At 39.5% G+C, this 12510-nt stretch overlaps 1 protein-coding gene across 2 annotated transcripts in view; it reads right to left on the bottom strand.

The window, feature by feature from the left end:
- LOC101861029 (DENN domain-containing protein 1B) overlaps nucleotides 1–12510 on the bottom strand; it is a 40724-nt gene that overhangs the window by 27037 nt on the left and 1177 nt on the right. For both annotated transcript variants that reach the window (XM_005095205.3, XM_013080756.2), the window contains exons 2-14: nucleotides 10443–10507; nucleotides 9376–9419; nucleotides 8735–8784; nucleotides 7775–7882; nucleotides 6282–6441; nucleotides 5639–5692; nucleotides 5084–5145; nucleotides 4002–4100; nucleotides 2966–3016; nucleotides 2468–2513; nucleotides 1353–1460; nucleotides 934–1030; nucleotides 81–217 (exon numbers count right to left, since the gene is read on the bottom strand). In XM_005095205.3, the coding sequence (XP_005095262.2) occupies nucleotides 81–217; nucleotides 934–1030; nucleotides 1353–1460; nucleotides 2468–2513; nucleotides 2966–3016; nucleotides 4002–4100; nucleotides 5084–5145; nucleotides 5639–5692; nucleotides 6282–6441; nucleotides 7775–7882; nucleotides 8735–8784; nucleotides 9376–9419; nucleotides 10443–10507 (1081 nt within the window). The remainder of the gene's footprint in view (nucleotides 1–80; nucleotides 218–933; nucleotides 1031–1352; nucleotides 1461–2467; nucleotides 2514–2965; nucleotides 3017–4001; nucleotides 4101–5083; nucleotides 5146–5638; nucleotides 5693–6281; nucleotides 6442–7774; nucleotides 7883–8734; nucleotides 8785–9375; nucleotides 9420–10442; nucleotides 10508–12510) is intronic.

Below are 12510 nucleotides of genomic sequence, written 5' to 3' on the forward strand. Positions count from 1 at the left end.
GGGGGAAATCAAGAGCAAAGAAGTAGAAACTTTCAGTCCAAACAATAGTGAGGATGAACAAAGAAACTCCTTGCACTTACTTGCTGGAATATCTGCAGTGTCAGCATTCCCTCGAGAAAGGCTTGCGTCCTCTGTGACTGCCTCGACTGTACAAATGCTTCAGGGTCAAAGGTGATGGGTTCACCATCCCGGAACTTCAGAGCGTCTCGATAGCCACCTGCGGAGAATCCAGTGTTGGTTCAGGGAAAAGGAAAAGCAAACAGACATATTGATGACAGCTCGCTTTGTATCTTATAATGCCCTGAAATATTTTTGCTCATTTGTTCAAGATATAAAAAAAAGCAAATTATCATAGTTTTGATGGCTCAAAATCTTAAGAAACTCATTGACACTATAGCATATCTGATCAAATTAAAAAAGTCAGATCAATATAATAATCATGTTTCAGGAGGTATGCTTCAAAAAACCTAGTAAACTTTTTGCTTATCATGCGTAACCGAGTAAAACAAAAACACATTGGCACTCATGCCCATTTCATTCTTTTGAGGAACCCAAAAATAGGGTAGGGTAAATGGAAGTGGAGCCTAATGAGAAAAAAAAATAGAAACCCGTATTAAGTAGGTTACTAATATCCTGCAAAAGCTATCAACACGATCCATAGAAGCACAACGATAAGTAACACATTGCTGAGAGCACATTGAAAAAGAACTCGCATGGTTTCCTTTGTTACAAATTGAAAAAAATTTGCTGCTGCATTTTTACCATTTTATGATGTGGTGGTGATTATAGGGCAGTGTCATTTTGGCGTTAGTCTGACATTATCATTATCACAGTAAAATGAAGATGTTTCCAAGGACAGTCCTTACACATCAACAGCTTAACACTCATCCACCTATCTCTCTCTCTCTCTCCTACAACAAGAAAGTCACCCACCTATAAGTCTGACCAGAGACTGCAGGAAAGCCTTTGAGATGGCGTCCATTGAACTCTTCACCACGTCCGTCTTCAGGTTTTTCTTCAGGTAACTCGACTGAAAAATACAAGTTGCGGTTGGAACTGCAATGAGTGTCACAGACATTAGCAACAGCTATCAACACGTAAAGGCAATAAAAACCTCCAGCTGACAGCCAGGACATAGTTTGAGGGGGTACTCATAATCTTCACAATTTTAAAGTTAAAAGAAGCCATTATTAACTGATATTCAGAAACAGATAGAAATGAGTCATTCTGGAGGCTGCAAATATAATCATCCTGTGATTTTTAAAAAGTAATCTAACTTCTTGTAACTTTATGGTCTACTCATAGAAATGCCACCCAAAGCCAAAGGTGAAAAAAAGGAGTTGGTTTCTCACCACATCACTGGGCAGGTCACCGAGGTCATCGTAGCAAGTGGCCACGGTGTTACTGTCTAAGTCCACTAGTACAGCATCACCGATATCCACCCGGTTCAACGTGAGTTTCTGAGGAGGTCAGAGATTTTTGGTTTTTGCGTCTAGGCTTAAGTGTAACACATTGAAACAAGAACAGTCAGTCAGTGCTGGGAAAGAACAGGACTGACAGACAGACATTTGATCAAACAACTTCCCTACTCATGAAATGAAAATATTTTCTCATTGTGCTCGGAAGAGTCTTCCCATTACAAGACAGATGCGCGGGTGTTTCAGGGGTACAGGTCTACACTATCTTAAAAGCTCGGATGATGACATATGTAGCCACATCGTCACAAAATGCTTACTTCCTTGGTTACTTGGTTGTGGAATAGATACTGTCGCATGCAGTACAATGTCATAGCTGCAGCTATGGTTGAATGCTGGTTAAAGGAAGTGAAAAGAAATGACTGAAGTTCTAAATATAATGGGACCTCCTTAAAGACCACCTGTCCAAGAAAACTCCTGTCCAAACAACCCCCTCTTGTAATATTCATGACTGAGTGTGAGGGTGCCTAGGTAAAATTAGGGAGAAAATGGCTGCCTAAGTTTGGTGACTTACAAAGCTTGAATATAGTTGGAGAAGACAAATTTACATTTTTGTGCCTTTGAGCAACGTTTTCAGTAGAATCCAAACAGAAATATATGTATGTGAGCAATACAAGGCCCTGAGATTAAAAATACAAATTCTACCAAAATTGCCCAATGGGTGGGAACATTTTTTTTTTCCATATCATATTTTGACAAGTGCTCATTTTCACCACAATGTCACTCAAATATTAATCAATGACAAGCGCATACTACACTTTCAAAAACTTGAGGTTAGTACATTGACAAAGTAAGGGCTATTTACTGCCTAGAAAGAGCAAGACGAACATACAGAAACAACACTCTACACAACCAGGTAACCTGATACTACACAGCTATATGACTATGGGTCCTGAAGAGGGGGGGGGGGGAGAGCAGAGATGGACATGTTCCGACTGCAGTGACCTCAGCACAGTGGACAAGTAAGACAAGTAAGTAGCTATATGACTCACCTCTAATAAATTGCTATGTACGCCTATCAGGTATGGCATTGGAGCACTGGAGAGATAAAAACAAACAGAACCAAACATCAACAAAATGATCAAAACAAAAATCCATGAAGATAAATGTGCGTGTGGCACTGACAATGACAGTCGCTTTGAAGAACAAATTAAAAATAGACCATTATATTCTTCTGTCGATTCACAAGCTTCAGATCTCAAAATAATAAAGATGGCATCTGAACCACAATGCCATAACCTAAATTGCACAAAGGTAGGTCCATACATAGACACACTTACTCTTGAGCACACACACACACACACACACACACACACACACACACACACACACACACACACACACACACACAGATGTACACACACCCCGACGTATGCAAATACATGCAGACTCAAAAAAGCTGCCTGCATAAACATGCACGTTAGGAGCTTGGGAAGGAAAAATGCAACTAAACGTGACATCATAAACGCCACTAGGACACAGCCACTTGCCTGATGTAGTCGATGAGGTGGGCAGGAAGCACAGGAATGTACAGATGTTGCCTGATACAAACAACAAAGAAAGAAAAAATATTAATTCATTCATTCAAAAGGGGAAATTTGGCTTACAATTGCGTATAGAATGCATACTCAATATCACAGTATACACAATGTACAAACCAACAACAATGAATCAAACAGGAACAACAGCTTTATGCTTCAGCAAAGAGAGTTTTTTAGTTTTAGTAAGAGTTTTACGGCACTTGCAACACAATAAGGTCATAAAAGTGCCGAAGATTAGATGTTACAAGAGAGTAACAAACACGAAAGAGGAGTAGAGATCAGGACGATAAGAATTCGATAGGAAAGAAGGAGCAAACAACACCTGAGCACCCGCCAACCATCCACTCAGTAAAGAAAAGCACATCCACATAATAATGGCTGTTTAATGCATGAAAACACAAGCAAGACAGACAGACAGACAGACACAATGAAAGCGATTTTTAAAAAAAAGAGTGGCGCTCGCCAAACTATCCACAAGAACACATACAAAAACAATGGTCATGATGATAGCCCTTATGTAAGTTAATGATCTGATCACCATAACAACCCCCGTGTGTCAGATTGATTACAATAACTGCTCCTGTGTGTGTCAATGTTCTGATGACAATAATAATAAAACTTTTAAAAAATAAAATAATAATAATAATAATAATAGTAATAATAATTATATACCCCCTCCTTCAAAGTCTGACGATGACCAATACATCCGCAGAGGAGACTATTCTTCCAGTGAAATAGAAGAATTTGAAGAATTAAAGATTACGATGACTTGTGGCTTTTACTGTGGCCAATGAGACAAATTCTGCAAGAGAAAAGTTTGCCACATTTTGAACATTAAAAGGCTCCACTCCCACTTGAGGATGTGTGCAGCTTGTGGGCTTCTCTCTTTGGTTTCTAGATAACAATAAGCGCTCCTGCATCACTCAAACTTTCAATCCCAGTAATGTCTAATGCCACACCCCCTCCCCTGCATGCAGAGTCTTACCAGTGCATGGGGTAGAGCAGAGCCTCCGCAGCATGGATGCAGGCCGTGAGTCGACTGAGTTTACGGGAGGTCATGTAGATACGACGTTCATGGAGCATGCTGAGAAGTATAGCAAGAACAGTGAGAGAAATGAGTGAAAGAGAGGTTTGAGAGGGAAGGGGTTGGGGGCGGCTTGAGGGGGAGGTATAGATACCAGAATAAAATACAGTTAAAGTATAAGACAATCACCTGTACTAACGGCCACTTCCCTTTCCATACTTGCATTTCTTTTTTTTTCTCATTACAATGACATTATGTAAGATGTCCACCTGTCTAAGACAGCCACTTTAGTTTTCCACGATGGGTGACCGTCTGACATATTCAACAGTACAATGCACATGGACCCTGTAGTATAAAGCACATAATGAGTGAAGGAGAGATTGGGGGGGTGGGATGGGGGTCGGAGAGGGTTGGGGAAAGAGAGGGAAAGGGCAGAGGCCGGGAAGATTGAGGAAAAAGGGACAGGGAGCCAGCGAGAGCGAGACAGAGCAAGTAAGAGAGCAAGACAAATATACCATCAGTGTCAACTTGACATTCACAGTCTATATAAGTCAGTGCCATCATGCAAGAGAAGAATTCTTATCAACTTAGAAAACAAAAAAAGTATAATTTCACACACACAACACCCCCCCACACACACACACACACACACACACACACACACACACACACACACACACACACACACACACACACACACACACACACACAACACCCCCCCCCCCCCCCCTCCCACACACACAACACCCCCCCCCCCCCCCTTTTCTGGTTACCCATAGTCAACTGTCATTAACACAAACAATTTACAAAGCCTGCACAAAAACTGGATTGTTAAAACTGTAAAAACATCTATATCTTTGTTTTAGTAAACAGAAGCACAGCAACACAATAATGGTCATTTAGTGCTGGGAAAAGTAAGACAGACAGACAGAAATAACAGTAGGAAAGTAAAGAAGTAGGAGTAGGACCTACCAGCGGTGCCCTCCAACCACCTGTCATTTATATCTGTCCAGACAAATACACACTTTCACAAAGAATTTTACCTGGCAAAAATGAGCATCATGTTGAAAGAATCAACAGCATTGTAATACTCGGTCAGGTTTCTCTGAAATAAAAAGGAAGGGAAAGTCGGGATTTTTTATCTCTATGTATCTCAAACTATGGCAAGGTGGGTGGACACAAACACTCACACACTCACACTATACACACACACAAGCACACACACATACACACACACATACAAAGACATACTATACACACGCAAGCACACACACATACAAAGACATACTATACACACACACAAGCACACACACATACACAGACATACTATACACACACGCAAGCACACACACATACACACACATACACAGACATACTATGCACACACACATACACACACATACACAGACATACTATGCACACACACATACACACACATACACAGACATACTATACACACACACATACACACACATACACAGACATACTATGCACACAAATTCTGTACATAAAGAGAGAATGCACACACTACAAGCACAGAGAACACACAAACACACACACATGCCCTTCTATGGTGAAGATATATGAAGTGCACTTACACTAGCAGGAATGCCGGGTAACACGCTGGGGTCAGGGGTCGTAAAGCTGAACATCTGAAACAAAGACAGGAGAGCAACCTTAGAGTTAGAGTCAGTATGTCTTAAAGAATGAGAATCTCTCATTGTGTGCATGTGTGTGGGTTGATATGTGTCCGTGTATGTATGCAACAATATGCATGTGTGAGTGCATGTGTGCTAAATATGTTTCTGTGTGTGTGTGTGTGTGCGCGTGTGAGAGAGTGTGTGCGTGCAAATGTGTGTGTGTTTGTGTGTGTGTGTGTGTGTGTGTGTGAGTGTGTGTGTGTGTGTGTATGTGTGCGCCTGTGTGAGCGGAGCGCATGCCTTTGCCTACATATCTTCTCATGTGTATGTGTGTTTGTGTATGGGAGAGAAAGAGTGAAAACATCAAAAACCAAATGCCCTTCAATATTCTTCACTGAGAACATTAAGCACTGTCTATGAACAGTAGGGACTTGGAAACATTGACAAAGCTTAGTTTAGCAGTGTAAGGTGAAATCAGATAATGGTAATTTAGCACTAGGAAAAAGCAACTGACAGAAACCGCAGAGGGAGAGTAAAGAAATGCAACCTTCCCGAGGAACCCTCCAACCTGACTGGAAACATCAAAACCAAATTATTTTACCTCTTCTCTTGACACAATAGTCACTGGGACCTTTGGTAGGGGGACCTCATGTTCATGGGTGACCTTGAGAAAGTCAAGGACACGCGAGTTCTCCGCTCGGTTCGTGATCTCAGCCAGTGAGTCAAGAAGCTTGTAGTAGATCTCACACCAGGGCAAACAACTGTAGGCAATATTTTCAATTTTAGTAAGACATATTAAGTCATTCAGTGCAAAGAGAACATAAGGCAGACAGAAAAAAACAATAAGGAAAAACAAAAGTAGCTAAACCTACAACTGGCACCATCCAACCACTCATCAGTTTAGTTTAGTTTTAGTCAGTGTTTAACGGCATTTGCGACACAACTAGGTCATATAAGTGCTGAAGATTTGAGGTGTTACTAGAGAGTAACAAACACAATAAAGAAGGAGGATAGATAAGGACGACAGATGTTTGATGAGAAAGATGGAGCAAACCACATCAGAGCACTCACCAATCACCCTCACTCACCCGTTGGTAAGATCCAAACAAAACAGATCTAATGTAGAAAAAAAATTGTTGTTTGCCCTTTGTAAGGCATATAATTATGCTGCTTGTCCAGAAAACAATACACCAAATATGACTTATATTTACATCCTTTCTATGATGAAGTGTAGGTGTTCACATCAAACTATGACATACATCACAAACACACATCACACACATACACACAAACACACACACACTCACACACACACAATCACACATACATATATTTACACAACATTCATGACGATGCATAGACAAATAGAACAAGACCGTCATAAGACTTGAGTTTTTTTATCCACACAATACACATTATCTTGAAGACAAAAAAAAAGAAGGTGGGCGGTTGGCGGGTGCTCTGGTGTGGTTTGCTCCTTCTTTCCTGTCAAACATCTATCGTCCTTATCTCCTCTTCTTCTTTTTTATGTATGTTACTATCTTGTAACACCTCTTATCTTTTGGCGCTCATATGACCTTATGCAGTTGTGAGCGCCGTAAAACCTCTACTAAAACTAAACTTAAAAAATAAAAAGAAGCTGTGAGAAGCAGAAACCCCCAAAAAACAAAAATTCAAGCCTGAAATAAATTTATCTTTTTTAAATATTCATCTCACAAAGACAAAATTCATCTTTTTCTTTAAAAGAATGTATACATACAATATAATTAAAGAATTCCACAACTGCAAAGAGGCTTGGCATTTGTCATTTGAGAGACAATTTTGCAGCTTTTTTCTAAAACATTTGAACTCAATTTATAATAGATCACTTGCAGGCGAGGGCAGCCAGAGAGAGGTACATGTTCCTGTGAGCATGCACATGCCCGAGGATGTGTTCATATTTGTGTTAGTTGCCATATAGACAGTGCCAAGAGCCATACCAAGATAGGTCAACTGACAAAAAAACATTATAGTAATTCATAAAAATTTATACTAAGATTTTATTCTATTATAATAAATCCTTTCCTTCAGTCCTGTGAGGTAAAGCATCCCTACCTGAGTATACATAGACAGGTCTGATGACCGGTGGCATGACGACAGTAGCCGAAGCGGAACAGACTATCCAGATCTGTCAGCACAAAGGTGAAGTGATCCACTTGAGACCTAGGTACATGAACCGAAAAACGGACACTTATTATTTAGGATCACATTCCGCACCATAACAGCCCTTTTTAAAGTGCACTTCTGAGGTTTGAATGACATCCGTTTTCAAGTTCAGTTCCCTACAATCGTCTTCTAAAGGTCTCTTTCTATCATCAGGGCAGAGATGGAACCTGTCACATTTATGTGTTGATTTCATTACTTAGAGTTAACAGAATGAAATAATTCAAGTATACAACTGAACAGAAATTCAACTAGTGCAACACCAATGAGGCACATGGTTATTGACCTCAGAACTCTTTTACATCATAGGTGGCTGTTTTTCCTACAATGTAAGGCCCTTTGCCCCCAGGAAGCCACAAATTCCAACTTTGAAGGCACTCATTGTTTTTTAAACTGACCAGAGCTTTTTCAGTTTTGGTATGAATTAATTCTGAATTTTTCTCAGGTGAAGGCTGAAACCAACTCCAATCAATTCTAGGACCACCAAGGTCTCTTAATTAATATATACAACATGCAAACGGGGGCATCAGAAACGAATCGACTTTATTCAAGAAGGCTAGGTCTTTGATTTTACCCACCTTACTTAAGATCAAGGGTGAGGCTGAAAGACAGGAGTAAGGAGCCACAAGTAGCATTTGAAAGACTTGGAGGTAAAGGAAAGAGGAGCAGAGAGATTTTAGAGAAAAAAAGTTTTTTATTGCCGTCAGTTTTCGATTTCAGAACCTCTTGACTGAGAGGTGAACACCATACCTCTAGACCACGAGAGGCCCTGACAAGATATCTTTAAATATATCTCAATTTAAGACAACAACCTGGATAAAATGACAAAAGATAAAATAAAATGCAACTCACGAGTCTGTGTTGCAAGGGTATGCAAATTTCGGGATCATCACAAGTGCCTCCTGCACAGAGAAAAGAACAAAACTCAGAGGTTAAAGAGTTTCACATGAAAATGAAAAAATCCTCAGAAAAAACATAAGTTTATACCTAATAAATAATTATATGGCGAATCAGCTACTTGCCCTCTTCGTCATCCAACAGATAAAACATGTTGACTACACCAAGGTGATGATAAAAGAACAAAAAACATATCAAAACCTTAACACAATTATGTACAAAAACTCTTGAGAAAAAAATGAAAGCTCACAAATCATATCTTTCAAGCGTTCTGCCTAAACCAAAAAAGAAATAGCTTTACCCATCAAACAAGAGAAAAAGCACCAGCAGTGAAGGACATCAAATTGATTTATCCCAGCTAAAATAATTTTTCTTAAACATCATAAACAGACGAAAAAAAATTTTAAAAATAATCAGCTTCACAGTTAATATGAAAAAAATGTCAGTTTCAAAATAAAGTGCACAAAATATTCTTGACTAAATTTAGTGAGTTTATCAGATAGAGAGATTTCATTCACATTCCTTTTATGCTTCAAAGCTTTCTCAAAGATAAAAAAGCTCCCTAGACAAAACAGAAATTTATACAAACATCTCACCTTGTCATCATAATCTGATGGGTATTGCTGAATAATGAAAGGAGCTGGGAAAAAAAAAGGGGTGAATAAGACAGTTTGAGAATTTCTCAGAATCTCTTCAGTATCTATGTGTAATTTAAAAATGGCAAGACCAGAGAGGTTTTCCACACAATCATACAGTTAGTCTGGGAGGAAATCATGAAAGAAATACAACTATCCTCCATACAACTTCAACATGCAGTGTCAAGCTACCACATACTAACCAAAACACTGTCCAAAATCATAATCAACCACTATACAACTTGTGGACAAAAAAGGAAGGAGATGGACACAATAACTAGTTGAAAAACAAAATGACAGAGTAGAAGAGAGAGAGAGAAACAGAGAGAGAGAGAGACAGAGAGAGAGAGAGACAGAGAGAGAGAGAGAGAGAGAGAGAGAGAGAGAGAGAATTACAACACAACAACCACAGTAAGAAAAGGACAGAAAAGACTCTGTATCAAAGAGGACAGGAGGAGAAAAAAGACAAAAAAATATGTGTTACAATGCGGCGGAATCAACTGTTCATCAATTTTTGGGCATAGAGTGATTGGTATCATCTTAAAGATTGTTTGTCTTGCTTTTGGTGAAGAAAATACCCATCTTTCTGCAATGTAACTTGAGATATTTTGCAATTGAAGGAGGTGGCAGTCGCCTGACCTGGTGTCAGGGGTAAAACTAGCGATTAATTGGCCGCCCAAGTTGAGTGATTCCAAACATTGAGTGTTCTTGGAAACTGCGAAGTTACATTTGTTTGTGTTGTTGATCAACGCTGTTCAGTAAAATCCACACAGAATGTGTTTTTAAATGGAAAGGTAAGGTGTTGAACTAAGCCAAAAAAAGAAAAACTTTTTAAAAATTGCCCAATGGACAGAAAAATGCTGGTTACTTTGATTTAATTACTTTGATGAGCGCCTTATTTCACCATGATGTCTCAAATGACTTGGAAAGAAGGAACAGTGAGCGACAGACCTCGACTCAGAGTGAAGTAAGAGAAAATAGGGAAGGAATCAATTTAAGAGTAGAGTAAAGGTAGACAGACATATTACCTTCATTTTCTCCTTCTGGCTTGGCAATTTCGACAAAGACCTCAAAGAGGCGTTTTGGCTTCTCTCTATAGAAGTGGAAAATATTTTCATAATAAGACATCTCACCAGAGAAATTACCATATCACACAACAGATAAAGATCTTTGTGTCATATGTATTTAATTATTTAAAATCTTTGAGTCCCTTATTTAGGCCTACACTATAGAGACTAAATTTACACTCTTACTCTTTTAACTAAAACATTAATTATTAAGCTTCACACGAAGTGACTATTTCGGAATGCTTGGGAAAATAAACTTGACCTCTATTTCTCCTAACGGTTTCTGTTCTTGAGATTTTTGGGTTATTTTTGTGAGAGTGTAAGTCAATCTAGCCGTACTTAGATCTAGGTGAGGCCCTATTGACCAAAACCTGTTGAGTACACAGGTCTCATTAGATACAAGTTTAATTTTATGAATCAGGTTTAATAAATACTATGCATGTCAGTTAGTCACCTTTTGGTTTCGTTTGAAATAAAATACTTTAGGTTAGGTGTATTGCAAACTTTTACAAGTCAGCCATTGGCTAGCCTGCCACTGCCAGTCCAGCAGTGCCATCATTAAGTGTACGGTTAGCCTCTTCCTATTCAGATGCTTCAATTGTGGTTGGGGCAACGTTCCCGGACTATACATGATACTTCATTTGAAAATGCCTTCAAATCAAAAGGTACTGCGAGAAAAAACAAGACTGCTCGACTTTGGCAGTACCTATTTTTGCATTAAATAGTCGTCACCCCTAAACTCCTAAAGCAAAAACTAGATCCAAATCACCCAAAAATCCCTAAATGCCCCCACGCCCTCCCCCCCTCCCCACTTGACACCTTACACACACACACATCATACACACACACAGGCCACTTCATTCGCAAAAATACACCTTGAGAACGGAGTCCATTTGGAGAAATAGAGTTCAAGTTTATTTTCCCGAGCGTTCGGAGAAATAGATCTAGAGCCGGCCTAAGAATTACAAAACTGACTCTATTGGACTGTAATGAATGTCCAAATTCAAAGTACATTGTGTCAGTTATACATAGTAGAATTTTAAGCACTTCTGCAGGCATTGAAAATATAATTTTAATAATATCTAGGCTATCTAACTAAACCGGACTCTGGTCCCATCATTATGAAATTATATATATCTATCTCTTCAACTTTGAATCTGCCTGAGCATCCAAAATACAGTTGAACTCGGATTCAACGAGCTCTGATTCAACGAGAACTCGGATTCAACGAGATGAGATAGATTCCCTGTTTAAAAACTTTATAAAGTGATTTGGAGAAAGCCGTTGAAGCAGTTTAAGGTGGGCAAAGCTGCTCTGGGGCAGCCTGAGAATTTAGATCTAGATCTAGCGTTCCCAAAAAACCTCTCTTGCCAACCATGTCTCTAGTCTATCTACTTTTGGAATGAGGGCTGGGAGAGAGAGAAATAAAATTGTTGACAAAGTGATTGCAGCTGCAAATGCAGTTTTCCCTTTAACGAAAGATAAGTTTTTACATGTGTTTAATAATCTACATATATATAAAGAAATAAGATGATCTCCCAGTATGGCGAATTTCCCCTCAAGGACTGGCGAATTTCCCCGATATGGTGGCGAAGTTCCCCGTCACCATATCCACTTGAAAAACGAACGAAGCAGATAAAGTACGATTAGCAAGCAAACCAATCAGTGGGCTTTCTGCATGTTCATTGGCTACGAAAAGTTCCAGACGAAACTCACTGGAATAATTTACATTGAATTGAGCCTAGAGGAGGTGTAGGCTTGTTTCGTCGCGAGCCAACTGAGGGTGGTGAAGTTACCCGACTCTACTCTAGCCTATGTTTCTAGGCAAGTCAGATACAGCCAGTGGTATTAGTCTAGAGGACTTCCGTAACGAGCGACCACTATGTCATGAGACAGAGCAGAATTGAGGGCTTGGGCTTGGGGTAGGGGTAGGGGTAAGGACAGGCCGTTAATCTTAGAAATGACGCATCTTTCTGATTGGCTGCTTATTTTAGTAATGTGATGTCATCACTTCCTGGGATACCCAAAC

The sequence above is a fragment of the Aplysia californica genome, unplaced genomic scaffold (genome assembly GCF_000002075.1).
Source record: "Aplysia californica isolate F4 #8 unplaced genomic scaffold, AplCal3.0 scaffold00098, whole genome shotgun sequence".
Classification (NCBI taxonomy): Eukaryota; Metazoa; Mollusca; class Gastropoda; order Aplysiida; family Aplysiidae; genus Aplysia; species Aplysia californica.